Source organism: Rhinolophus hipposideros, assembly GCF_964194185.1.
Source record: "Rhinolophus hipposideros genome assembly, chromosome: 19".
NCBI lineage: Eukaryota > Metazoa > Chordata > Mammalia > Chiroptera > Rhinolophidae > Rhinolophus > Rhinolophus hipposideros.
The window spans coordinates 20,950,655-20,976,331 of NC_138065.1; the positions used below are offsets into that span (position 1 = coordinate 20,950,655).

The 25,677-nt window shown below is 39.5% G+C and overlaps 1 protein-coding gene across 2 annotated transcripts in view; it reads left to right on the plus strand.

Moving 5' to 3' along the window:
• Positions 1 to 767: 767 nt before the first annotated feature.
• The window catches only part of PLPPR5 (phospholipid phosphatase related 5), a 117,407-nt gene continuing 92,497 nt past the window's right edge, over positions 768 to 25,677 (plus strand). For both annotated transcript variants that reach the window (XM_081025198.1, XM_081025199.1), the window contains exon 1: positions 768 to 1,137. In XM_081025198.1, the coding sequence (XP_080881324.1) occupies positions 901 to 1,137 (237 nt within the window). In that variant the 5' untranslated portion in view covers positions 768 to 900. The remainder of the gene's footprint in view (positions 1,138 to 25,677) is intronic.

Genomic DNA, 25,677 nt, shown 5'->3' on the forward strand with positions numbered 1-25,677 from the left:
CCTCGGGAGCTGCAGTGTCTCATACCACAAGCAGCTAATAATGGGAGACGGAAGATGAGCAAGAGGAGAATACAGGAGCGAAGAAGGGGACGTTGTGCAAGAGACGATGCTTCGGGAGCTAGCCAGCTATGGTTTCCGGGTTTTTACATACAAAACCCTAGGAAGCTGGAGGGGAGGCAAAGAACCCCGAACCTAAAAATCTTCTGAGATTATTTTTCTAACTGCGCCTGGAAACCACCGCTTGGTGTGTGTCCTGAGCGGGGTTAAGGAATCCAAGGGAGCGCCGGCTGAAACTCGCCGCGCGGCCGCTGCCACTTCGCGCTTTGGTGGCGTTTGCGTCCACCGAAGACGCGTCCACGCACCATTTTCCCAGGCGTTGTGCGGGTTTCTTAAACCTCCCAGCTGTTGCCTCAGAAGGGAGTTCTAGAAGCTCTTTCTCTGCTGCCTCCCCTCTCCACCCTCCTTTTTGGTTTTTACCCCATGAGGAGCTTCTCCAGCTCCACTGCGTCCGCCCTCTGAGGGGTGCATGTGCCAAGGCGCCGGCTGCTGCCTCCTCATCCGCCGACGCCGCCTCCTCCGGGCGGACCTGGGGGCTTGACCCCGCGCTGCTGCACCGCGAACGCTCTCTCGCCTGGGCGCTGAGGCCACTGCCGGTCCCCTGGGACTCCCCGCCCTCCCGCGCGACCCCGCGCCCGGGCGGGCGGCGCTTACGGAGGGCAGGGGGCGGGGAGGAGAACGGGGGCTCGTCCAGGGGTAGCCTTCTCCGCCGCCGCCTGTCGGTGCTGGAAACCCGGACCTGCCTCCGCGTCTTCCTCCAGCGGCTCCATCCCGCCTCCCGCCGCCCCCGCCGCCCCGCCGCCGCGCCCCCGGCGGCTGCCTCGGCGGACCCGGGAGGCGTGCATGCCCCCGCTGCCCGCGGCGCTCACCAGCAGCATGCTCTATTTCCAGATGGTGATCATGGCAGGGACCGTGATGCTGGCGTACTACTTCGAATACACGGACACGTTCACCGTGAACGTGCAGGGCTTCTTCTGCCACGACAGCGCCTACCGCAAGCCCTACCCGGGCCCGGAGGACAGCAGCGCCGTGCCCCCCGTGCTCCTCTACTCGCTGGCTGCCGGGGTCCCCGTGCTCGTGGTAAGCCCTGGGGTGCTCGCCCGCGCCTCTCACTCCCCTTTTGCGCCCTTCGCTTCGGGGCTGAGGCCCCAACGCGGCAGCCTTTGCCTTCTAAGTTCCTCCAAGTTGCGGACAACCCTTTCACCAGAGGACGTTCTAGGGCGCGTCAGGGTGGGTGCGAAGGAAGCCCCCATCTCCTCCCAGGCCACCCCCGCACCTCCTGATGGAGCGGGGAAGGGGTGGGAAGGGGGCTGTAGGAGGTAATCGGGGGTGGTAGTGGGTGCTGGGGAGGAGTTGAACCATTGGTATGAATTTTGACTACATCTCCTCTGTGGCCTTGCTCTTGGATTGCAACGGAAAGATTAGCTTGCAGCTGCGGTGTCGGCGAGAGGGAGAGGGGATCGATTGCTAGGGTGTGTAAGGGACTCCTGCTCGCGCTGCCTACTCCTGTTTTACCACGGGGTGCCTATTCCTATTCCTTCCTCTACAGATGAAAGTGCCACTGGGACTAAACTGACCAGGGAACAAATCTCTAAAAAAGAATATGAGAACTCCTAAAATAAGAGTCTCCAGCAGCAGTGCTTGCTGAAAAGCAGGAGCTGTGCTTAAATTCTGAGGTTTATTTAAAGGTTGCTCCTCTCCCAGGGCAGCTTAAGTCCTTTTCTCTTAGAGCCTCCCTGAGAAAGCCTTTTGGATATAGAGACAGTGTGTGTGAGACACACACACACACACACACACACACACGCATATACACATGTAATTATTAGGATACTAGTCATAATAATTTACATATGTGAATATGGTAGGAGAATTGGTGGTATTTCTTCAGAAAACATTATGGTTCCTGTAGTATTGTCAAATTATTGGAGGTTCCCTTCCTCTGTGGTACTGCCTCCCTCTCTACCTTCCTCTCTCCCTCCCTTCTTTCCTCCCTCCTTCAACAGATGACAGATAACAAATAGGAAATTAAAAAACGAACAGGAAAGTGTTAGTTTCAGAGGCTGAATGTTAAGAACATTTGTCATATGTATTAGGTTTGGATATTCGTATTTTCCTTGATTTTAGGGGAAATGATTTAATAATTTACAAAATACTGAAAAGTGCCTAACACACATAATGGAAATCTAGGTACAAAACAAGGAACTTCTTGCTAACTTCAACATAACTTTGTTTATCGTGGGTACTGTGGCTTCAAAGTCACCTCCAGCATATGAGTTTGAGAATGTTGAACCTTGTACCAGAAACTGTTTTGTTTTGTTTTAATTGTAATTCCCTAAAATGTGTCAGAAACCCAAAATCTAGCTTCATGTTTGTTTGTTTCTCTCACCTCCATTTGAAAAGCTGGAAGAGAAAAAAAATGGACTTTTCTTGAGGCCCTTTTTGCTTTCTGCATATGTTGAGCTTCCAGGTACACGTTCTCTGGAAACTAAATAGCTCAGGGATTTTTTTTTCTCTCTTTTCTTCCTTCCTTCCTTCCTTCCTTCCTTCCTTCCTCCCTCCCTCCCTCCCTCCCTTCCTTCCTTCCTTCCTTCCTTCCTTCCTTCCTTCCTTTCTTCTTCTTTTTTTTTTTTTTTTAAAGAAAATAGCTTGTCATTTTCAGGACACTGGTTTGATTACAATCATAATCAATAATGTCTGTAACTTGCCCCTTAGTAATTACTATCCTGTGTTTTATTTAAATAAGACAGCACTTTTCAGATCTTAACCATCCATCTACAGTGGCAGGTGCCAGTTAGAGACATTAACATATTGGCCTGAAGATTTTGATTATTCTCCACTTAGAGGGAACAGAGGAGGGGAAAGAATTAGTTAGTCATTACAGAGTGTGTACTCTGTGCTGGGTGCCGAATCATCATAGCCAGATCTATTTCTCAGAGCAGCCCTTCCAGGACATACTCTCTCCACTTAACAATGGAGGACACTGAAGATCAGAGAGTAAACCAGACACGCTGAAAACAAAAATGGTGGATGTGGTGTTTGTATGGCCAGGAGACTGGTGCCAGATGCCATGCTACTCTCAGTATTTCGAAAGGACTTGTTCTCTGAAGGGAGCCAGAGATGACTGATGGGCAGGCATCAAGAGAGGATCCAACTTGATTTACACATTTTGACTTTCAGTGCTTCAGGTACAAGAGCATCAGTCTGCAGAGAAGCAAATGGTAGGTTTTGAAGGGTAGCTATGCTCTGGCCTTTGTTTCCCCTTCTGCTCTTTGTATAGTGCACTCCCGACATGAGAAGTTGGGAACACTAATGGCAGCTCTGCTTTTCCATTCCTTTTGAGAACACTGGCTTAGCACAGCCATCATTTGTTGAGTTATGTACCTTATACACATAAAATATTTGCAGTATTTCTGAAAGCAATTTTATTATTGTCACCTACCATTTGGGAAAACTGAGACTTAGAAAGATGAAATAACTTGCCCAAGGTTCTACCCAGAATTTTAACCCTACTCTGTCAAACTCCCAAGCCTTTGTCTTTTTTGTTACAATATGCAAATTTGGTTGACTCATAAATCATTCTTCTCAATACATACTTCAGTCTTTTTCTCCATCTCTTATATTTTATGGATGGTAGTGATAAAGGTTCTTTATAATATTTATATTTTTAACCTTTGAAACTCATTTCTAATGATTTAGATTAATTTTGAAAAGTAACTCTCCTCACTACCACAAACTTTGGTTTTCTTTTATACTTGCTAAATTTATTTATCTGAAAATTAAAAGCAATATATTTTTCCATGTTATCACTTTCACATAGTATTGATTTGGGGCCCAGGTTTGGAGTTTAACAAATTTGGATTCAGATCCAAAGTACATCCTGCTGTTATGTTAACAGTTGGGAACTCTACTTTCTGGGTAACCTTGAACAACCTATTTAAGCTTGTGAAGCCTCAATTTCCTGTCACAGGATTTTGAATATTTAATTAGATATAATACATAAATGTCATCCTTGGTCAATAGTTGATGCTCCATAAAATATGACTATATCATTAGCATTATTAATAAAATAATTCAGTAACTGTTTACTGAATTCCTGTGTGGCAAGCACCATATAAGGTTATAAAGGAAACTTCAGAAGTAAACCATGTTCACTGATCTTAAGAAGTTTACAGCCTAATTTGGTCATAATATAAATCATCATAATTAAAGTGTTATATGCACATATATACTTAACAAAAATTGGGGAGTCTGAATAGCAGGAATAGTAAAAATCGGAACTCTGTTCTTGGAATCAAGTCAATGATTCCTACCTTTGAAGACTCTTCCATTTCTTCAAGTAGGCTAACACTAGCTAATATTTCCTATGCATCCGACACTGTATTAGGTACATTTAATGTGTTACTTCATTTACTGCTCACCATGGTAGTACTTTCTTTAAGCATAGGTACTATCATATCATTAAGCCCACTTTGTAAATGAGACATATGATATTTAGTGAGATTATGTGTCAGACTTGTATTAACTTTTATAAATCCGTTAATATAATTAATTTCACAATAAACTTATGAAGGAGACTTGGATGTATGAAAGATTAGATAACCAATTTGGAGTCCCACAGTAACAGTTCCGGAGTTGTCAGAGCCTGTGCATTTAGTCCTTGCGTTATACACCATTACCTTACACATTAATGAATCTTTAAAGATTTTTAGTCATAGTGATTCGATATTAGAAGAGTCAACATTTTCTCAAAACTTTTATCTTCAATTTCATTGTTTCTGATTTGATGGGAAGCTTTGTGTTCCAGTGTGATAATGGCTTCAGTGTGTGGTGTAGGAAGTTGTGTTTTTCCTGTGAAGCTTGAAATGTTGTGGAAAAGTGGGTGGCAGCAGAAGGGATTCAGAGGTATTTCTGTTCTGAAGGCATGTTTCTTACCTCTGTAGCACACACAATATGGTGCCGCAGGCACCTGCATTATGGGGAACCACCCTCTGGTTCTAGGACTGCAAACTACGGTGCACACAGAGCAGAGGGGACTTTTAGTTCTCAGGTGTGTTTCTTAAAATGGGACTTAGCTCTTGATTTGGGGGAGCAGTGAACATACTGTAATGCTGTATGTACCTGTGTATGTATGCGAACATCTTTCTAATAAGAGCCTCCAGGGCTTTATCAGACTGTCAGAATTGTCCAAGTTCCCCAAAAAGTTAAGAACTACTTTCTGAGGGTGTATGAATGTATTTAAACTCCTCCTCGTGACTCTTAGGATCTTTCTTTACTTAGATATTCTCATTCATGTTTATTCATTCATATCCTCCCTCTCTTCTGTTCCTCCCTCCTTGTGCCCCAGGGTTCCTTTTTGTCTCTCTTTTTCAGTTTATCCCACGCCCTTTGCAAACTGATAAGGAGATCCTGATGCTGAAGGGGAGAGCAAAGGCCTGGGCTCTGAAAACCAACTAGCTTTTCCTCCCTCTCCTTTCCCTCTCTCTCCACCTCTCCCTCTGCCTCTTCTCCTCCCAGTCCTTTTCTCCTTTTTCCTTTCTCTGTCTCCTCCTCCCCTTCCATCCCCCATTACTCATTATCCCTGTGGTTTCTCCGATCCAGTTATCTTATCTGAATTCCTTCCTATATTTCTGACCTGTTTTGAGAATCAAATGGATGACCATGCACTTTGGAGACAGTAAATAACTTCATACGTATGAGGAAAACCTAATGGGTTATGTAGACACCTCATCGTTGGAGATGGTTATGTCTGCTTGTAGCATGGCTTTGCCAGTCTAATTCTGTGGTCTGGAAAAACAAATAAGATTGTATACTTTTCTGAGTTTCCTGTAGAAAGAATAATAAAAATAAATAACTTAAAAAGCCAACAATATGAAATGGTCTCCTAACTGATTATTACAGAGTATTACTCCATACCCAATTCTGTTTTTCAAAATATTTCAATAAGCTCTGAGTATTGTCAAGAATAATCCCATTCATTTGTGTAATTTGCTGTTGCTTGGACGCGTATAATGAGTAGACCTATTCACTGCCCTTCAAGAGTTAAGACAATATTCGTGAAATTATATCTCCAAGCCTCAGTTTTTTTGTCTGTAAGATTGAGAGAATGATACTCAGCATGATACCTTGTAAGAATTAAATATAAGCATGTGTTAAGTACTCAATAAGTTCTTCTAGCATAGATGCTGATAATATTTATTGATTGTGCACAGCAAAAGGACATCAGGTATACTAATCATTTCTGTTCACATTCACCCTCTCAGATAGTATATGTGCTAACACATCTACGGAGCTTAAGCAATTCGCTCCAGTTGGTAAATGACAGATCTAGGATCTGAACCTATTAACTTCAAGTCTAACGCTCTGGTGGCCACAGACAGTTGCCCACTAATATGATTCATAGCATTAAGTTGTGGCACTCTTAGAAGACAGGGGAGAGTTAAGCATATTGATTATATGTCAATGTGCTCTTTATAGTATTTACATGCATGTAGATGTATAGCCTCAATTACAACCAGACACAAAAAGGGAAATTTAAAATTTGTGCTCAAAAACAAGACTTCATTGGTTCCTAAGACCAGTGGAGTAGCCAATAAAACTCAGACTCGATTTTCACAGCTGAACATTCCCATTCATACAGGTCGAGAAGGCAAGTTCTGCTGGGAGCATTATGATCTCAACCTGGAGTTTGGAAGATTCTTCTGACAGATTTTGGATAATCCTAATGAATATCATTCTGATGCAAGATATTTTAAAATATGTGAAATGAAGTTCTATATTCAGTACTATTTAAACTATTTCTGAAAATGCCAGTTTTCACTCAGCAGGCTGGTTACTTTTTAAGTTATATTATGACAGTTTGAGATTCACTGTCAGTAAAATTCTTTTTTTTTTTTTTTGTAAAAACAGAATCATAGAGATTTTTCTCCAGACCAAGTGCATTTAAAACTCTAGACATTCTTTTTGTGGACACTTCTGTCTGAGAGAACATGCATGAGTGAAAACGCATGCACGTGTGTGTGTGTGTGTGTGTGTGTGTGTGTGTAGTGTGTATATATATACTTTTGTCTATAATACTTTTGTAACTTTTTTGTATGAATACATTCTTATCTCTCTTGCTTCTAAGCTCTGTAATGCTCTTTCCATTCCTCTCTCCAGAAAACCCCCCAACTTTCTGGGACATTCTGCTATATCCTCCCAGACCTAGCTTCAGCTCTCCTGAGCAGATCTCTTGCCCCCATCCTCCAATGAAGTAACTGAATTAGCTTCTGTGATTCCTTCACTTCTTTCACAAATTATTGCTTTAAAATAACTTTATGTTGTATTTATTTTTATTCATGTTTCCATACTTTGTGATGCTCACTGGACTTGAGCATCTCAGAGGCAGGGAGTTGTAGTGTAACTCAAGCCAATTTTGTCATATCCAGTTCTTCAGTTAGTTTCCAGACACCATTTGAAGTTTGTGATTATGACGTTATAATGACTCAGATCTGCTGAGCATGTAGTTACTTAATAGCCATTTATTAAAACTGGCAAAATAGTCCAGGTACCCTGTTCTGTAAATTCAGTACTTTGAGTGTTTGAAACCCTGTATGAAAAGTTCAGCAAAGCCCTGAGGGATTCTGTGTCCTCAGGCTGACATGCTGTAAGCAGAAATGCTCCTAAACCAATGGCTGGACTCTAGGTCCCTCAAGAACAAGCCATTGGGGCATATTAGTTACAGGCCTCACTGAAGTCTTACCCTTGTTCATTCAAGGGTGGGAAGTATCTCCAAACTATTTTAATTTATCCACAGAGCTTGAAAATCTTTCACTTCACCAGTAAAGAGTCCATTTTTAGCATTCATCATGCTAATTAAAAGTCACTACTTTCATCAATAAAAAATCATTTTTTAGATACATAATGCTAATTAAATCAGTTGTTAATTAACATAGAGATAGCAAAGACTGTAGCAGCCTCTTTGGAGTGGGACAATTTTTGATTAAATGCTAGGGACTATCCAGGACTTCCTCCCTCCCCCCTTCCTCATTCCTTCTTTCCTTGAGCAAGTATTTGTTGAACACCTCCCAGGTGTAGCAGACCTGGAATATAAGGATAAAAGAGGTTACTTGACTTTCTCCAAATCCCCAAACCAGGATTAAAGTCAATTTTCCCCTCCCCCACATTTTTCAAAGCAGTATCAGGAAATAAAAAGCTTATGAAAGCATAGGGCAGTTAAATACAAATGTAGTCCTGACATTATCTATGTATTCCAAAATAACTTGTGCCATTTCCTTTCTAAGGGAGGCAGGATTTGGGTTGATATAACCAGAACCTCTATGCTGAGTAAATTGTGTATTGTGTTTTTAGTTCAATGATCCCCATTTTTTAAAGGATGCTTTCAGTAGTGCCAGGAGAAACTGTACTTTTCTATTGAGTTTTTTTTTTTTTTTGAGATTTCAGATTTAGCTTTTTCTCACACTGGGGTGCACAGAAGCACTTTTCACACTGAGAAGCAGTTTTTAATTCCAGAGATCTCATCAAAGCAGAATGCTATGTTCTCACAGACACCAAAATTGAGCATTCTTGGATAGAGATAGCACACCTGGGGCCCCATCTTGTAATTTAAAATGAACTCCTGACATTTCCAATTAAAAAACAAAACAATATCTTTGAGTAGGTGGCAATGACCTCTTCCCTCATATGTGTCTTTGCCGCATTGGGTTTGCTCAGTTACTAAAATGAATGAAGAGACTCAGTCAAAACTATGTGACAACCCTTTTGGTCTTTCACAAAGAAAGCTTTGTTTCTCTTCTCTCTTGCTTCTCATCACATGATTACTTGGGGGGGACCCCTTTTCATTTTTCCTGGATGAAGTCTAGAATACAGATACAGGAATCCAGTAGACATTTTATTCAAGCCACAGTATCAGGCTATTTCTACCACTCCATTTCCGGAAAAGACTTATGAATCCAATATGAGAGAGAACATGCTTTGTAACTGGAACTTTTTAGTCCTGAAAGAAGCCTTAGAGATCATTTAGTTTACCTCTTAATTTTCAAATGAATGACCAGAGAGATTACGTGACTTGCCCAAGGCCATGCTACAAATGAGAAATTACACAAAAAGTTAGCAGTATATAGGGGCACTTACAGTGCTTTACAGGTATTATTAACTTAATTCTCAAAACGATATTGAAGATTGGCACTATTGTTATCTCAATCTGCAGATGAGGACACTGAGGCATAGAAAGAGTTAACATCTAGCTCAGAACCCCACTGCAAGGAACTGGCATACTTAGGCAGAATGGCTTCAATGTGCTTTTAACATGGCACATTGTCCCTGTATTGAATTTTATGCCACCTCCTGAATGTGTTAAGGACACCTGCAATGCATTTCACTGCATAGCAGTATTAGTTGGGAGAGAAAGGTGGAGTATGTAATTATGAGTTTTTTTCTTGTGACTTTATACTGTTGACTGAAAAGATTTTACACTTAATTTGTGATAGTGAACAGGTACGGTAGTAGCAGATAAAGAAAAAGAGCATTTAATTCCCAAATAATTTGGCTCTGTTATGCCTTCTTTTACATTCCTAGCATCAGATCTTTTCGGATAAAAAGTAAAACTACATGTGACACTCACTATAAGTGATTATAACAAAATCCTACCCATTTTTGATGCACAGATTGGAAATTCTTATAGTGGGATTTTAACATAAGATAATTATAACACTATATATAACTCACATATAACATATCTGCTTCATGCAAGGCATAGTCATATCTTTAAAGTTTGGCAACTAGTTAGAGGCATGAAAGAACTATTCAATGGTATTAATATATTTAAGAGAAAAGCATAAACATTTCTGTATTTATATTTTGAAGTCTTTTTTTTTTTTTTGAAGGGACTTAAGAATACTCTCAAAATGACAGCGAAAACCCTTAGTCCAGTCCTGTGGTGCCATTTACTGGGAAACAGTAGATACTTAGGAAAGCAGTTCTCTTCTATGCTCTCCTTTCTGTTATTCTCCCTGCTCTTCTTTTTCATCTATTGAAATATCAGTTTGGTGCAAAAGTAGTTGCAGCTTAAAAGGTTAAAAATAATTGCAAAACCCGCAATTACTTGTGCACCAACCTAATACTTCCCATCCTTTAATTTTGGTCCCTCCAATCCCACCTCTTTTCTAACTCTTGCCTTGAAGCTTCCAGTCAGCAGTGATCTGTATTTGCTTTAAACTTTTTTTTTTGAATAATAGTCTTTCCCCCTTATATACTCTCTGTAAAAAAAGAAGGGTAGTTGCAGATGTGGGATGGAGAGCTGGAGTGAAAGCAAGACAAAATAAAAGAAGCTGCAATAATGTGTACTATTTTATGGCAACAGTGAGTGCAGATGATCGGTAATAAATTTTGTACATACAGGTTTCATGATAATCTGAAATTAAAATAAATAAATAAATAAAAGGAACAGTGACTCATTGACCTGATAAGCAGGTGACCTGAGGTTTCTTCCTTACTGTAACTCATGGCTCCCCAGGCAGCCCTTTCTGTATATAAGACAAGTCTCACTATTAGGAGACCACTACCTTACAATGAAATAAAGTCTGTCTCTGAATCTTCCGCTCACTGGCCTGTCTCACCTTTTGAAGCCATATGGAACAACCTGGATGGTTTCCCAGCATAAGAAGTTATTTTTCAATTCTCTGACTGTTCCTTTCTTGAGACTTAGAGTCTTCATCTTTCATGGCGGGAATGTGAGTCCAGGTCACCATGCTGGCCACACACATCTGACTTCATTTGAGATGTCCTATGTTTTTAAGGTGTGGCACCAGCACTGAATGATGCATTCCAGGTGTATTTTTACTCCTGGCAAGCAGAGCAGGAATTTTGTATACTGTTTCTACTTTAAAGAACTAGCCTTGGGGTTGGTATAAAGCCACCTTGTGGTTAGTTGTTTCATCTGTAAAGGAAGTAGGTTAAACTATTTTTAGATAGGCAAAAACACTGCACAATGATATACACTGTCCCCCTCCCATGACTACGACAGACATTACTAAGATATTGTGGAATGTTCTTTTTAACTGAGATTAATATAGGCTTTCAGTCTTTAAGACAAAGCTCTAAGTAACCTCTTCTAATTGGATTTGCCATCTTGGAATCAGGCTATTATTAAAATGCTTCCAATTGTATTAGCACATACAATGGTTATTCATTATAGTTGATTACATACAAATATTTTGGCCTTCAGAAGATTATAAATACTATAGACCAGCAACTAGGGCTCATATATCTTTTTGCCTCTTGCTCACCACATAGTGGTTAATATAATGCCTTTCCAATAGTAGATAGAAGTAACTATTTGTGTATTTTAAGGTAACAGAATTAAAGAAGCAGAAATTAACATGATTTGGGGGACTGTTTTCTTTAAGACTGTTTCAGTTGACTAGGCATTTAAGTAAATGTTAAAATTTATTTAGCATTTTCATGATAATGAAAACTAAAAATATTTTCGTATATTTAGTTTTCATGATAAAACATATTTAGACGAAGTACTCATTCATAGATACTGAGGTTATAAAGTACAAATTTTTTCAAGACCCATGTCTTTAATGTTTTGCTTTATTTCTTAGTTATCTCTAATTTCAAAGAGTTTCCTCACATACACCCATTTAATTTTGTATTTAATCAAAGTTATGTAAAATGTAGTTCAAAATAAATTTTATTTACTTCAAATGGAGACTATTTCAAACACCTATCATTTTGTTTAAAAATTTTTAAAAATCATCATATTTTCCCTCTGTAACCACTAATTCATTTCCCCATGTCTTTAATTGTCCTTAGCACATATTTTTAAAATGTTAAATTGTCACTACTTAAGCATTTTTGTAACATATGCTGTTTCTTTACCAAGTGTGACATTTTCTATATTTCAATACTTTTTTCCCCCAGTTCTTCCAAAATGACAAATTGGTTGATTTAAAGAGCACTTCATCTTCTTTCCTATTTTGCAAATCAAACCACCACTACATTTTACATCTGAAATTTGTATACACAGTAGGAAACTTTCTTCGATGTAGGATTCAGAGAGTTGGCAATGTTTCTAAATGAGATGAGTCATGATTTTATTGTCACTCAGGTTCTCTGAATCATACCTGTACATTTTCATTAGTAATCATAGACTAAGAGTTGAAACATTTGACTCAATACAAGGAACTATTTTTGAAAAGAGTTCTTTTCCTCAGAGTGATAAAAATTAGTGGTACTCTAGAGAATGACATTAATGAGTAAAGAAAGATTCAATGCTTCATGGGCAGGCAGATCATTTACAACTTCAATTAACTTCGGGAGGAATTGAGAAAATGAAATCAGGATTTTATTGTTTATGGATACTTTGCCTTGAAATTCAGGATTTCCCAATTAGGGTGAAATATCAAACAAGTGCAAATTAGCACCTCACTTATCAAATGGGTGCAAATGAAATAGCCTACTAGCAATTACATTAAAGCACGATGATCCGGTATTCAGTAATTCATTCCTTCTTGTATTCATTAAAATACGTTTACCGAATCCTCCCTGGAAGAGGCTTTGTGTGTGTAATGGGTTCTGCATATTTAAAGATGGAAGAAAGGATTCCTGTCCTCAAGTAACTCAAGTGTACTAATCCTGATAGAGACACATAAATGGCAATGGGTATGAGGTGAGGAAGACAGAAGAAGGAATGATGAAAGAGAAGATTTCTAAGAGGAGATGAGGTTAGCTAGTCAGGGAAGTGAGGTGTTCCAAGCGAAGACTGTGCAGTCCTTTAGGCTGGAGAAATCCTAGGTTGAAGGAACTCCAAGAATGCCTGGAATGGGAAGGTGTATAACACAGAAGGGATTAGGTTCAGAACACAAGGCTGTTTAGTAGGAAATACATTACAATAATACTCAGAGATGAAGTCAAAATTCCCCCACCAGCTTGAAGAGGTAAACCTGTGATACATGTTCTAACCTCTTAACCTCACTCTATCTGCAAAATGATGCCCCATTCAACATCTAAGTCTCTTTATTTTACAAAAGTAATTCTACTTCTGTGACTGACTTTACCCTAGTAAATTAAAGGAAAAACATTAGAATGTTGTTCAACGTTTTAAGGAATCTGGGGCAATATTCATCACATTGGTCTCGGCTGCTAAATGTGTTCCAGAGTACTTATATTTTTAAAATAAAAAGATCACTATGAAATCAACTTTTAAGTAGATAATTACTAAGAAGTTAACTCCAATGACACACACACTATATGATTTTAAATCATTATTTGCTACGTGAATAATGCTAAAAGATCAATATTTGTACAATTATGAAAGTTCATGTTGGTAAGCACAGCTAATTTAAATTGGCAAGGATATTTTTGTTACTGTTGCTACATTTTGTTTCCATAATTAGGTCATCTTAAGCTGCATTTTCTAAATTGTTTAACAGGTGTGCTCACCTGTGTAATAAATGTCTTAAATCTCCTCATTATAAATTGGAAATTAAAGGGAAATATATGCATCTATATGTTGCTCTAGAAATCTGGGGACATGATATTACAGTTCTTTCAGCAAATGTGGATTGAAATGTATGTGAAATAGGACAGTACTATTCTTGGTAGGTGAAACTCAGATTTTCCAGTTTATGGCATTAAGGATTAAATATGCTTGGCTTTCTTGCAAGATGGTCTATACTTCTAAATTTAGTCATCTAATTATAATTTCCATTCATGGGAAATGACTTTAAAGAGCACACAAGACAGGCTTTTACACATACCAGCTTTGATTGGATTAATTGGATTTGCATAAATGTTGTGTTGTGAATGTGCTAGTGTCTTGGCTTCATTCATGTGGAAGGGAGAACTTAAAGGAATTTGAAAGAGGAAACACATTATAGGTTGCAAAGAAAGCTTGTAAAAGCAGTCAGGTTAATGGCATGGCAAGAACAAACCATAAGGAGCTAAAGCAGTCAAAACTTTGGCTATGTATAAGTTGGCCACGTCTGGAAAAGCTGGGCATAGGAAAAAAGAGGTGGGAGAGTCAGACCACAGAATTTAAATTTTTGTTTTCCCCAAAGCAAAAAGATGTAGAGCAGTGCTGGCACCTGACGAGGTTGTGATTGCAAAGACTGGGGGAGCTGGTGGTACATTTAGGTCCAAGAAGGCCAAGGCACGGATGGCAGCTTGGATTGTAGCAGGCAGGCTTTTGGCCATCAGAGACCAGTGCTGAGCCAGGGTCATTGAAGAGATGACAGCCTGGGACGAGGATGCTGAGAAGTAGGGCAAAACAGAGCAGTCTGGTCAGAATCAGCAAGGCCAGAGGACAGCACAGGTGGTGACACAAGGCTCCCCAGGCACATAGTCTGGTCGCTGGGGCTCGGCAGCCCACACTGGGTCACCAGCAGCCGAGACCAGGAAGCTTTCCCGTTAGGCAGCCATCAGTGGCTCAGAAATTGATTATGAGCAGAGTCTAAACAACAGATGTGAGGTAATAGAATTAAGAAGGCCTTGATATGGAACGAAATTTCTGACCTTACAGCTGCTAGTGCAGAGGTGATCTGCTGAACGTTCACTCTGGCATTCATGGGTTAAATAATGTGACATCAGACACCAACAAAACAACAACATGACCCCTTACATGTAAAGCTCTGTCATTCACAGAATGGGTCACAGCACTCTGATGGCGTGGTTATTGCAATAATTTAGAAATGATGAAACCCAGACTTAGAAAAATTAGATTTGCTCAGTCTTGCAACCAAAACAGTGGCAGAGGTTCATTCGATTAGAACTTGTCCCTGGTGTTTTAAACCTCTGTTGAAGTTCTTTGCAGTGAGTGAAGAAAAGGGCAGTGAGAAGAGCTCTGCTGACCTCAGGAAGTTTGCGGTCCAGTCAGATCCAGTCATGCAGAAATAACCTTCACTATTGAAACTCATTCCAGCACTAGAAGAATACCTGGAATGCCTGGGACCGGGCAAGTGCTCAGTCACTGGTGGTTATATTAATGAGTGAAATGCTATGGGAGCCCAGTGAAGAAAATAATCAGCGTGAACTCAGCCTATAGAGAAGGCTACTCTGACAACATGGCATTTTATCTACTCAATGACAGGAGGCTTCCACCAGGGGTAGGTGTGTTTCAATTTGGTAGGAAGGGAGAGAGAACTAATATTTATTGAGGTAGATTTAGAATCAGACATACTTTTGTGTGGATCCTGAACCTACTACTAATTAGTGCACTATGGGTCCAGTTACTTGACCTCCTTGATTCTATTTTCTTATAGAAGGTGCTCATGGTATAGAAGCCAGCGCTTTTGGGGGGTGGGGAGGGCTAATTTAATTTTCACAACTGTTCTATCATTTTTGTATTATCATCACCCTTTTGCAAAAGAAGAAACTGAGCCTCAAAAATGTTAAGTAACTTGCATAAAGTTAAGTAATTTGAAACCAGAAGGTCTTCCTGGGTCCAAATCCCATTCTTTTCCCACCATCCTCCAGTGAGTGATATGCAAGGCATGTGTTCAGAGGGCCCAGGGAAGTTTTGAAAAGAAGGAGCATATTTCTTCCACTTAGTCTATTTGATTGTATTAGGGAGTTTGTACAAAGAGAAAAAGGGGAACGAGTGGGGAGAACAATAATTTATGTGTACGGTGGTTTCTCAGTTTTCGAATGTCTCCATTGATGAACATTTCTGTTTATGAACACCGTAAATTTTGTAGATCTATGGTATCATTAGATAGTGAAATTCATGCAAAATTTGCAATTTTAGGGGTTGATTTTAAAGGTCTGGAATGGATTAATCCTTTTTGCATTACTTTCTATGGGGAAACTGTGCCTCGGTTTTCAAACGTTTCAGAACTCAAACCGTCTTCCAGAATGGATTATGTTCGAAAACCGAGGTACCACTGTAATTGAAACACGTCTAAATGCAACCATGAAACATCTTTGACGCAGAGAAGGAGGTTTAGAAACATCTTTGTTGGATGATGTTCCATATGAACATCAAATCGCTGAAATGCCAATTGGAAATTTTGCACTTAGAAAGTCCGGTGAAGTAGGTCAAATGATATAAACATATTCAACTAGTGAATCAAGACTGTATTGAGTTGAAATAAACAACCAGAAGAATTTATGTGTAATGGGTGTTTTGAATTAGGAGAAAACAGCTAAACCAATAAGAACATTAAATAGAATAGAGATGAAAGAAAAATTGGGTGTTAGTTCCTTCCCATAGCATTACCTGGGATTTATTTGTATTTATCTCTTCTTATCTCCTTTAGTCAATTCTGCTTTCCCCAAATTATTCTCAATTGATGTATGATTCCAGATAAGTAGATAGGATAAAAAGGGAAATATGAGGGGTTCTGGATTTCATAGCACTATAAAAGAAGATGCTGTCCTGTGACTGAATATATGTGATATGAATAAAGATTTTTAAAATTATTACTGTATTGGCAAAGACATGAATTCTGAGCCACACAGATTGTCTGTATATGAGTGTGTAGAGGGATGATGAAACATTGCCACCAAGGCATGGCTGTGGTGTCAGGTACACAAGCGTCCCAGCCAGATCCTATGTTTGCCATAGCTAACACCATTTACTCAGATGGCAGCTATTCAATTTATGAATCAACCAAGCCAAGCCTTTTTTTGTTTTTTCCGATATCTCCCTAAAATAACCACCCACCACTCTAGAGTTTCATGTGTATTTATTTATCCCATCCACAAATGCATGCCGAGTTGTTTGAAGGAACATTTTATCTTTTTTTATTTGTTTATTGGGGTGACAATTGTTAGTAAAATTACATAGATTTCAGTACAATTCTGTATTGCATCATCTATAAATCCCATTGTGTGTTCACCACCCAGAGTCAGTTCTCCTTCCATCACCATATATTTGATCCCCCTTACCCTCATCTCCCATACCCCACCCCCTTACCCTCTGGTAACCACAAAACTATTGTCTGTGTCTGAGTTTGTGTTTCTCATTTATTTGTCTTGTTCTTTTGTTGTTTTTGGTTTATATACCACATATCAGTGAAATCATACGGTTCTCTGTTTTTTCTGTCTGACCTATTTCACTTAGCATTATACTCTCAAGATCCATCCATGTTGTCACACATGTTCCTATGTCAACTTTTCTTATCGCCGAATAGTATTCCATTGTGTATATATATACCTTTCATCTATCCAAGTGTACATTTTGGTTGTTTCCATGTCTTGGCCACCGTAAACAAATCTGCAATGAACATTGAAGCACACATGTCTTTATGTATAAATGTTTTCAGATTTTTTGGGTAGATACCCAGGAAAGGGATTGCTGGGTCATACGGTAATTCAATTTGTAATTTTTTGAGGAACCTCCACACTGCCTTCCATAATGGCTGCACCAGTCTGCATTCCCACCAACAGTGTATGAGGGTTCCTTTTTCTCCACAGCCTCTCCAACACTTGTTACTATTTGTCTTGTTAATGATAACCATTCTGACTGGGGTGAGATTATATCTCATTGTGGTTTTTATTTGCATTTCTCTGATGATGAGTGATGTTGAGCATTTTTTCATATGTCTATTTGCCATTTGTATATCCTCTTTGGAGAAATGTCTCTTCAGGTTCTCTGCCCATTTTTCAGTTGGGTTGTTTGTTTTTTTGTTGTTGAGCTTCATGAGTTCCTTGTATATTTTGGATATTGGCCCCTTATCAGAGGCACTGTTTGCAAAAATCTTCTCCCATTCAGTTGGTTGCCTCTTTATTTTGACGATAATTTCTTTTGCTGTGCAGAAGCTTTTAAGTTTCATGTAGCTTTTACTTCCATTGCCTTTGGAGTCAAATTCATAAAATGCTCTTTGAACCCAAGGTCCATAAGTTTAGTACCTATGTTTTCTTCTATGCAGTTTATTGTGTCAGGTCTTAGGCTTAAGTCTTTGATCCATTTTGAGTTAATTTTGGTACATGGTGACAGATAGCAGTCCAGTTTCATTCTTTTGCATGTAGCTATCCAGTTCTCCCAGCACCATTTATTGAAGAGACTGTCTTTCCTCCATTGCATGTTTTTAGCTTCTTTGTCAAAAATTATCTGTCCATATTTATGTGGTTTTATTTCTGGATTCTCAATTCCATTCCATTGGTCTATGTGTCTGTTTTTCTGCCAATACCATGCTGTTTTGATTATTGTAGCCCTGTAGTACAAGCTAAAGTCAGGGAGTGTGATACTTCCAGTATTGTTCTTTTTTTCTTAACATTGCTTTGGCTATTCAGGATTTGTGGTTCCAAACAAATCTGATGATTTTTTGTTCTATTTCTTTAAAAAATGCGATTGGGATTTTGATGGTCATAGCATTAAATCTGTATATTGCTTTGGGTAATATGGCCATTTTAACTATGTTGATACTTCCAATCCATGAACATGGAATATCTTTCCATTTCTTTGTGTCTTCCTCAATTTCTTTCAAAAATGTCTGATAGTTTTCAGCATATAGGTGCTTCACATCCTTGATTAAGTTTATTTCTAGGTATTTTATTCTTTTTGCTGCAATTGCAAAAGGAATTCTTTTTGGATTCCTTTTTCTGAGATTTCATTGTTAGTATCTAGGAATACAATGGACTTTTATGTGTTGATTTTGTGGCCAGGAACTTTACTGTATTTGTTGATTGTTTCTAATAGCTTTTTGGTGGAGTCTTTAGGGTTTTCTCTGTATAGCATCATGTCATCTGCAAAGAGTGACAATTTAACTTCTTCATTCCCAATTTGGATGCCTTTTATTTCTTTTTCTTGCCTGATAGCTCTGGCGAGGACTTCCAACACTATGTTGAAAAGCAGAGGTGATAGGGGACAGCCCTGTCGTGTTCCTGAACGTAGAGCAAAGGGCTTCAGTTTTTCACCATTAATTATGAGATTAGCTGAGGGTTTGTCATATATGGCTTTTATTATATTAAGGTATTTTTCTTCTATGCCTATTTTATTAAGTGTTTTAATCATAAATGGATGTTGTATCATGTCAAATGCTTTTTCTGCATCAATTGACATAATCATATGATTTTTGTCCTTTATTTTGTTTATGTGATGTATGTATCACATTGATGGATTTGCGGATGTTGAACCATCCTTGTGCCCCAGGGATGAACCCCACTTGGTCGTGATGGATAATCTTTTTAATGCATTGTTGCATTCGATTTGCTAGAATTTTGTTTAGGATTTTTGCATCTGTATTCATCAGAGATAAAGGTCTGCAGTTTTCTTTTTTTGTGTTGTCCTTACCAGGTTTTGGTATCAGGGTAATGTTGGCCTCATAAAATGAGTTGGGGAGTACTGTCTCTTCTTCAATTTTTTGGAAGAGTTTGAGCAGGATTGGTATTAGATCCTCTTTGAAGGTTCGGTAGAATTCACTAATGAAGCCCTCTGGTCCCGGACTTTGCTTTTGGGAAGGTTTTGGATGACTGATTCAATTTCGTTACTGGTGATTGGTCTGTTTAGATTTTCCAGTTCTTCATGGTTCAGCCTTGGAAGGCTATATGTTTCTAAGAACTTGTCCATTTCTTCTAAGTTATTAAATTTGGTGGCATATAGTCCTTCATAGTATTCCTGGATGATCCTTTGTATTTTTGTGGTGTCCGTGACAACTTCCTCTTTTTCATTTCTGATTTTGTTATTTAGTGTCTTCTCTCTTTTTATTTTAGTGAGTCTAGCCAAGGGTTTGTCAATTTTGTTAATCTTTTCAAAGAACCAGCTCTCAGTCACATTAGTTTTTTCTATTGTCTTTTTTTTCTCTGTTTCATTTAGTTCTGCTCTGATTTTTGTTATTTCGTTTCTTCTGCTGACCTTGGGTTTCATTTGTTCTTCTTTTTCTACTTCTTTAAGGTGTAACATGAGGTTATTTATTTGGGATTTTTCTTGTTTCTTGAGATAGGCTTGTAATGATATAAATTTCCCTCTTAAAACTGCTTTCGCTGAACCCCAGAAATTTTGGTAGGATGTATTTTCATTGTCATTTGTTTCTATGTATCTTTTGATCTCCCCTCTAATTTCTTCTTTGACCCAGTCATTCTTTAAAAGTATGTTGTTTAATTTCCATGTATTTGTGTTTTCTCCTGCTTTCTTTTTGCAGTTGATATCCAATTTCAAAGCCTTGTGATCAGAGAATATGCTTGGTATGATTTCAATCTTCTTAAATTTGCTGAGGCTGATTTTATGTCCCAATATATGGTCTATCCTTCAGAATGTTCCATGTACACTAGAAAAAAATGTATAGTCTGATGTTTTAGGATGAAGTGCTCTATATATGTCAATATGTCCATTTCATCTAATGTGTCATTTAGATGAATGGCTGCTATTTTGTTATTTATTTTCTGTTTGGATGATCTATCCATAGCTGTCATGATGTATTTAAGTCCCCTAGTATGATTGTGTTTTGGTCAATTTCTCCCTTTAGTTCTGTTAGTAGTTGCTTGGTATGTTTTGGTGCTCCCTGATTGGGGGCATAAATATTGATGACTATTATGTCTTCCTGTTGTATAGTCCCTTTACATTATGAAATGTCCATCTTTGTCTCTTGTTACGTTTTTCACCCTGAAGTGTGTTTCATCTGATATCTTTATGGTTACACCTGATTTTCTCTGGATACCATTTGCTTGGAGTATCAATTTCCACCCTTTCACTTTGAGTCTATGCTTGTCTTTGTAGCTGAGATGCGTCTCTTGGAGACAGCATATGGTTGGGTTTAGGTTTTTGATCCAATCTGCTACTCTGTGCCTTTTTATTTGTGAGTTCAATCCATTTACATTTAGGGTGATTATCGATATGTGAGGATTTCCTGTCATTCTATCTTTAGTTTTCTGGTAAGGCTGTGTCTCCATTGTTTCTTTGCCTTTTTGTTTTTGTCTGTTGTTTCTGTGTGGTAGTATTCTATGATTTTTCCCTCTGTTTTTTGTTTTATTACAGTATACATTTCAGTTCTGGATTTTTTTTTTTGAGTGGTTACCCTTAAGTTGATGTAAGAGAAAGTTTGATATTTAGAGTATTCCATTTTCTTCAGCATTTTCTTCTGCTTACATTCTCCATTCCCATATTCTGGTTCAGGCCTTTACTCTCCCCCTTTTTATGTTTTGGTTGCCACAAATTGTCCCTGTTGAAGGTGGTCGAATAGCCTCCTTTAGTCTTTCTTGTAGTGCAGATCATATATTAGAAAATTGCCTCAGCTTCTGTATGTCTGGAAAGGTCTTTATTCCTCCTCCATATCTAAAGGATATCTTTGCTGGATATATTATTCTTGGCTCATAATTTCTCTCTTTCAATAGTTTGAATATTTGGTTCGACTCCTCCTGCCTCGTAGAGTTTCTGCTGAAAAATCTGATGATAATCTAATGGGCTTTCCTTTGTAGGTTATCGTCTTCTTTTCCCTGGCTGCCTTGAGGATTTCTTTGTCATTGATTTTAGACAGCTCAATACAATGTGCCTTGGAGGAGGCCTGTTGGTATTGAGGTAATTAGGTGTTCTATTTGCTTCTTGGATTTGAGGATCCAGTTCTTTCCACAAGTTTGGGAAGTTCTCATCGATAATTTGTTTGAATATATTCTCTGTTCCCTTCTCTCTTTCTTCTCCATCTGGTAGCCCATTATTCTTATATTGCTCTTTCTGATGGAGTCAGAAAGTTCTTGTAGAGTTCTTTCATTTCTTTTAAGTCTCAAGTCTCTTTCTTTTTCCATCTGTGTAATTTCTATGTTTCTATCTTCGATGTCACTGATTCTTTTCTCCATATGGTCAACTCTAGTACCTAAGCTGGCTATTTCATTCTTAATTTCTTCTATTGAGTCCTTAATCTCCAGAAATTCTATTTGGTTCTTTTTAAAAATTTCAGTCTCTTTTGTAAAATGCTCATGTTGTCCTTTATTTGTTTCTGAGTTCATTAAACTGCCTTTCTGTGTTTTCTTGCATTTCATTGAGTTTTTCAGAACTGCAATCTTGAATTCTCTGTCATTTAAGTCACATATTTACATATTTTTAAGTTTCTTTCCTGGAGACGCTTCACTTTCTTTCTGAGCTGTCTTGTTGCCTTGGTTATTCATGGCAATTACTGGTTTATTATTTCTCTTCCTTGACATCTATAGGAGTGGCTTCTGCAACAGGTTGATAGGAAGAGGTCTTTCTTTTGTTTTCCAGTACTTGTGGGTAGAATGTTTTATTTTCTCTCCAACTGCAGCCTTTTTTTCTCTCTCACATAGTAGTGCTATGTTTTCTCTGCACTATTCCAGCTTCTCACACAATGGGGGGATTCCCTGGGAGACAGGCTTCTCCTCTGTTAATAGTTCTCCTGGATCACAGGGCTCAGTGTCCGTATGGGTATGTGGAGAGCTTCCAAAGCTCTTTGAAGTTCCAAAGCTCTTCCTGCACCAGATTCAGAGCCTGTATTTTCAGCAGTTCTGTTTACTCCTGCAGGTATCCACCCAGATAGGTGGGGCCAGGAGTGGGGTGAGTTGTGTGAGGTGGCTGAGAGCAATGGCAGCGACCACCAGCACAGCTGGTCCTGCTTCCACAGCTCCCTTCTCTTTGCCAGGACTAGTTGGGCTGCGAATCTGTGTCTGTGGTCCACTGTCTCAGAACAGCAAATATTCTGTTCTTTTGATCTGACACTGCTACTATTCTGCTTCCAGCACCGGGCAGGTGGAGGTGGGGTGAGCTCTGGGAGGGTAGGGAGGGGGCGGCTACTCTCAGTGCCTAAGGCTTCCGTTCTCTGCTCAGCAGTGAGGGCTTAAACCAGTGTTTTCAGCCTTCTTCTCTAAGTCTTTGCTCCGAGGTCTCTGCCATGAGCATTGGGTTCAGCCGTGTTATATGCTGCCCCCTCAGCCCTATGGGCTATAGACGGAGCCCTATCAATCCGAGTTCTTCCCTCTCCCGCAGCTGCGGTAGTTCCGGGATGCAGCGATCTCGGAGCACTGAGCTAGGTCTGCGTCCTGTGCCCGCTCAGCTCCGTCTCTGCACTTCTCCCTTCCCTCCTTCCCTGCTCGCGCGATTCGCCCACCTTTAGGTGAATTCAGTAGTGGGTTTCTTCGTCTTGCCTGTCTGCTGTGCTGGGAGTCCTTTGTTAAGTTAATAGTTGTTTGATTAGTTGTAAGTTCCAGGGGAGCTTTACAGAGACTCACCTCACGCTGCCATTTTGACGATGTCTGTGGAACATTTTATCTCTTAAAGACTAAGACACTACAATAAAGAAACATGATGAATAGTTTTCTGAAAGCTCTCCTTGTGTTTAATTTTACATTTCTATCTTAGGAAATCAATGAGCTGTGCAGGCTAAATAAACACTTAGAAATTAATAGAGGGGGCCAAAGCAGAACCTGTTTTCTTCTGGTTTCAATTTCCAAGTGTTCCCACTTGCCTGGATGCTCTTTGCAAAGATGAGATTGCACACAAAAACGTATGACTATGTATTAGGACAGGTAAAGCAGAGACCTACTCCATAACCCAATGGAATTGATTAAACCAGGAAGAGCTGGGCCATGGAAACAATTGTGGAATGGACACAGATGGGCAGACTCCTCCAAAGGTGCTCTGGGCATCTCATCCTGCAGCAGGAGATGGGCTGTGGAAGGAAAAGTTACAGAGGACAGGTGTTCTAAGAAAACCAGCATCAGGGAGGCAGGTGGGGAGTAGTGGCATGACCTGGTATTGGGCAAGCACAGCTCCCAAGAATCTGGGAACTAGTGTGTGTTAGGAAAATCTGTTACTAAGCACAGGACAGGGCCTTAGCCACCATATAGGATTCAATAGAAAAACTCCAGTGCCAGGAGGGCAGATGGGAATAGACAGTCTCATTGGGGGTGCAATGAGACAATCTCGTTGAGGGACTGGGGTGCTGAATAGATGACCAAAGCAGAGGCTCAGGAACAGAGATCAGCTAGCAGAAACCAGGCACAAAGTAGAAGCTGCATTTCAGGATCTCACTATCAAATATATAAATCTCACTATCAAATATAGGCCAGAATGGTCAACCTGAATTAGCAGCATAGACTTGACACTGAATCACAGAGCTTGGGCTATAGCGGTGTAAATCTGTTCTGCCTAAGGTCAGGGGTGTCAGAGATCAGGGAGAGCTGACCTTAAAAGTTTGGCGACAAGGGAGAAAGAACGGTAGTCTAGTGACCTTGGCTTTGTGAAGAGGGATGGGCAATCCAGAGCTAAGAATGACGTAGGATGAAACACCTATCTATTTCATAGTCCCTCCTATTCTTCCCTGAATTGATTTCATTGTTTTGGTTGAATACACTGGAGTCATTTTAAGGTTAGACTGTTTGGGAAATGGCTCCATTGATCCAACTAATAAGGTTTTCTAAAACGCAAGGGCAATGTGAAAACAGTTTTTGCTTTCATCACTGTCGAAGCCTCTCTTGGAGGCCACCACCAACGACCTTCTTGCTTGGACATGAACTTCCCCCACTTCTGTGCAACACTTAAAGCGGCTGATTGAGGATCTGCTTCTCGCCTGAAATTCTCTCCTCTTCTGATTTCCTTTATCATTTTCTTCCATCTTGCTGACACTCCTGCTCTATGTCCTTTCTTTACTCCTCTTTTTATTCCCCGCTCCGCTGTTGTAGGTGATCTCAAAATTTACCCATAAGCCTTTCTTTTCCCCTGCTGTCCTCTCATTATTTGCATGTGCCCCTCTGCTTTCCCACTGCTGTAAGCCTGGCTCATTACCTGAAAAGCATTAGTGCAATAGCTACTTACCTGGCTTTTCACCCCTCTTGCTAATCTCCCCGGCTTCCAGATTGATTTTCCTAAAGCATAGGTCTGCTCACATCACTCCCTTGCCAAAAAACTTCATAGCCTTCCACAGTGAACAAAATTAAGTACCAACTTTTCACTTGGATCTCAAGGCATTTACATCACATCATGGTATCAAAATTATGTCCCATGGAGCCTCCATATCTGGTCTACATTCCAGCCAAATTGGGCCACTTACTGTTTCTCAAGGACATCCTGTACTTTCCCTCCTCTGAGACTTTATTTATGTTCTCCTTTTGCCCTATAATTGTGGTAAACATATGTCCTAGTTTTCCTGGGTCAGTCCCAGTTTATTCCTGCTGTTTTGATATCAATATTACTAAGTTCCCATTTCACACTCAGAAGTGTAGTAGTTTGGATGCTAAATTATATATACAGTCACCCTACCAATAAAGCTCTTTTTCCTGTTTGCTCTCTCAGCCTTATTCCCCACTCTGCACTCTGTTTAATTTTGCTTGTGGTAAACACAGCTCTATCCTTTCAAGCCATGTGCCATATAAGAAACATCAACTTTCATGAGATTTTGTTTCTCATTTTCCACCCTACCATCACCAATTTAATGTATTCCCTTCCTACTTTCAACTCCTACATTGACCAACATGATATTGTAGTTATTTGTACTTGTGTGTAGTTATTTGTATATTTTATATTTTATCCTCCATAGTGCTTCACAAGTTCAAACCCTTATTCTTTGTATGAATTAGATTGCTTTCATCTGTAAATTACAGCAACAACAACAACAACAACAAATATCTGACAACCATTTAAAGAGTAAGGAAACTATATTATGTTATGTAATAGGGAGTGCCAAGTTAGCATGGCTCAAAAAATGACTAATTTAGTATCTGAACAACAATCAAAGATCC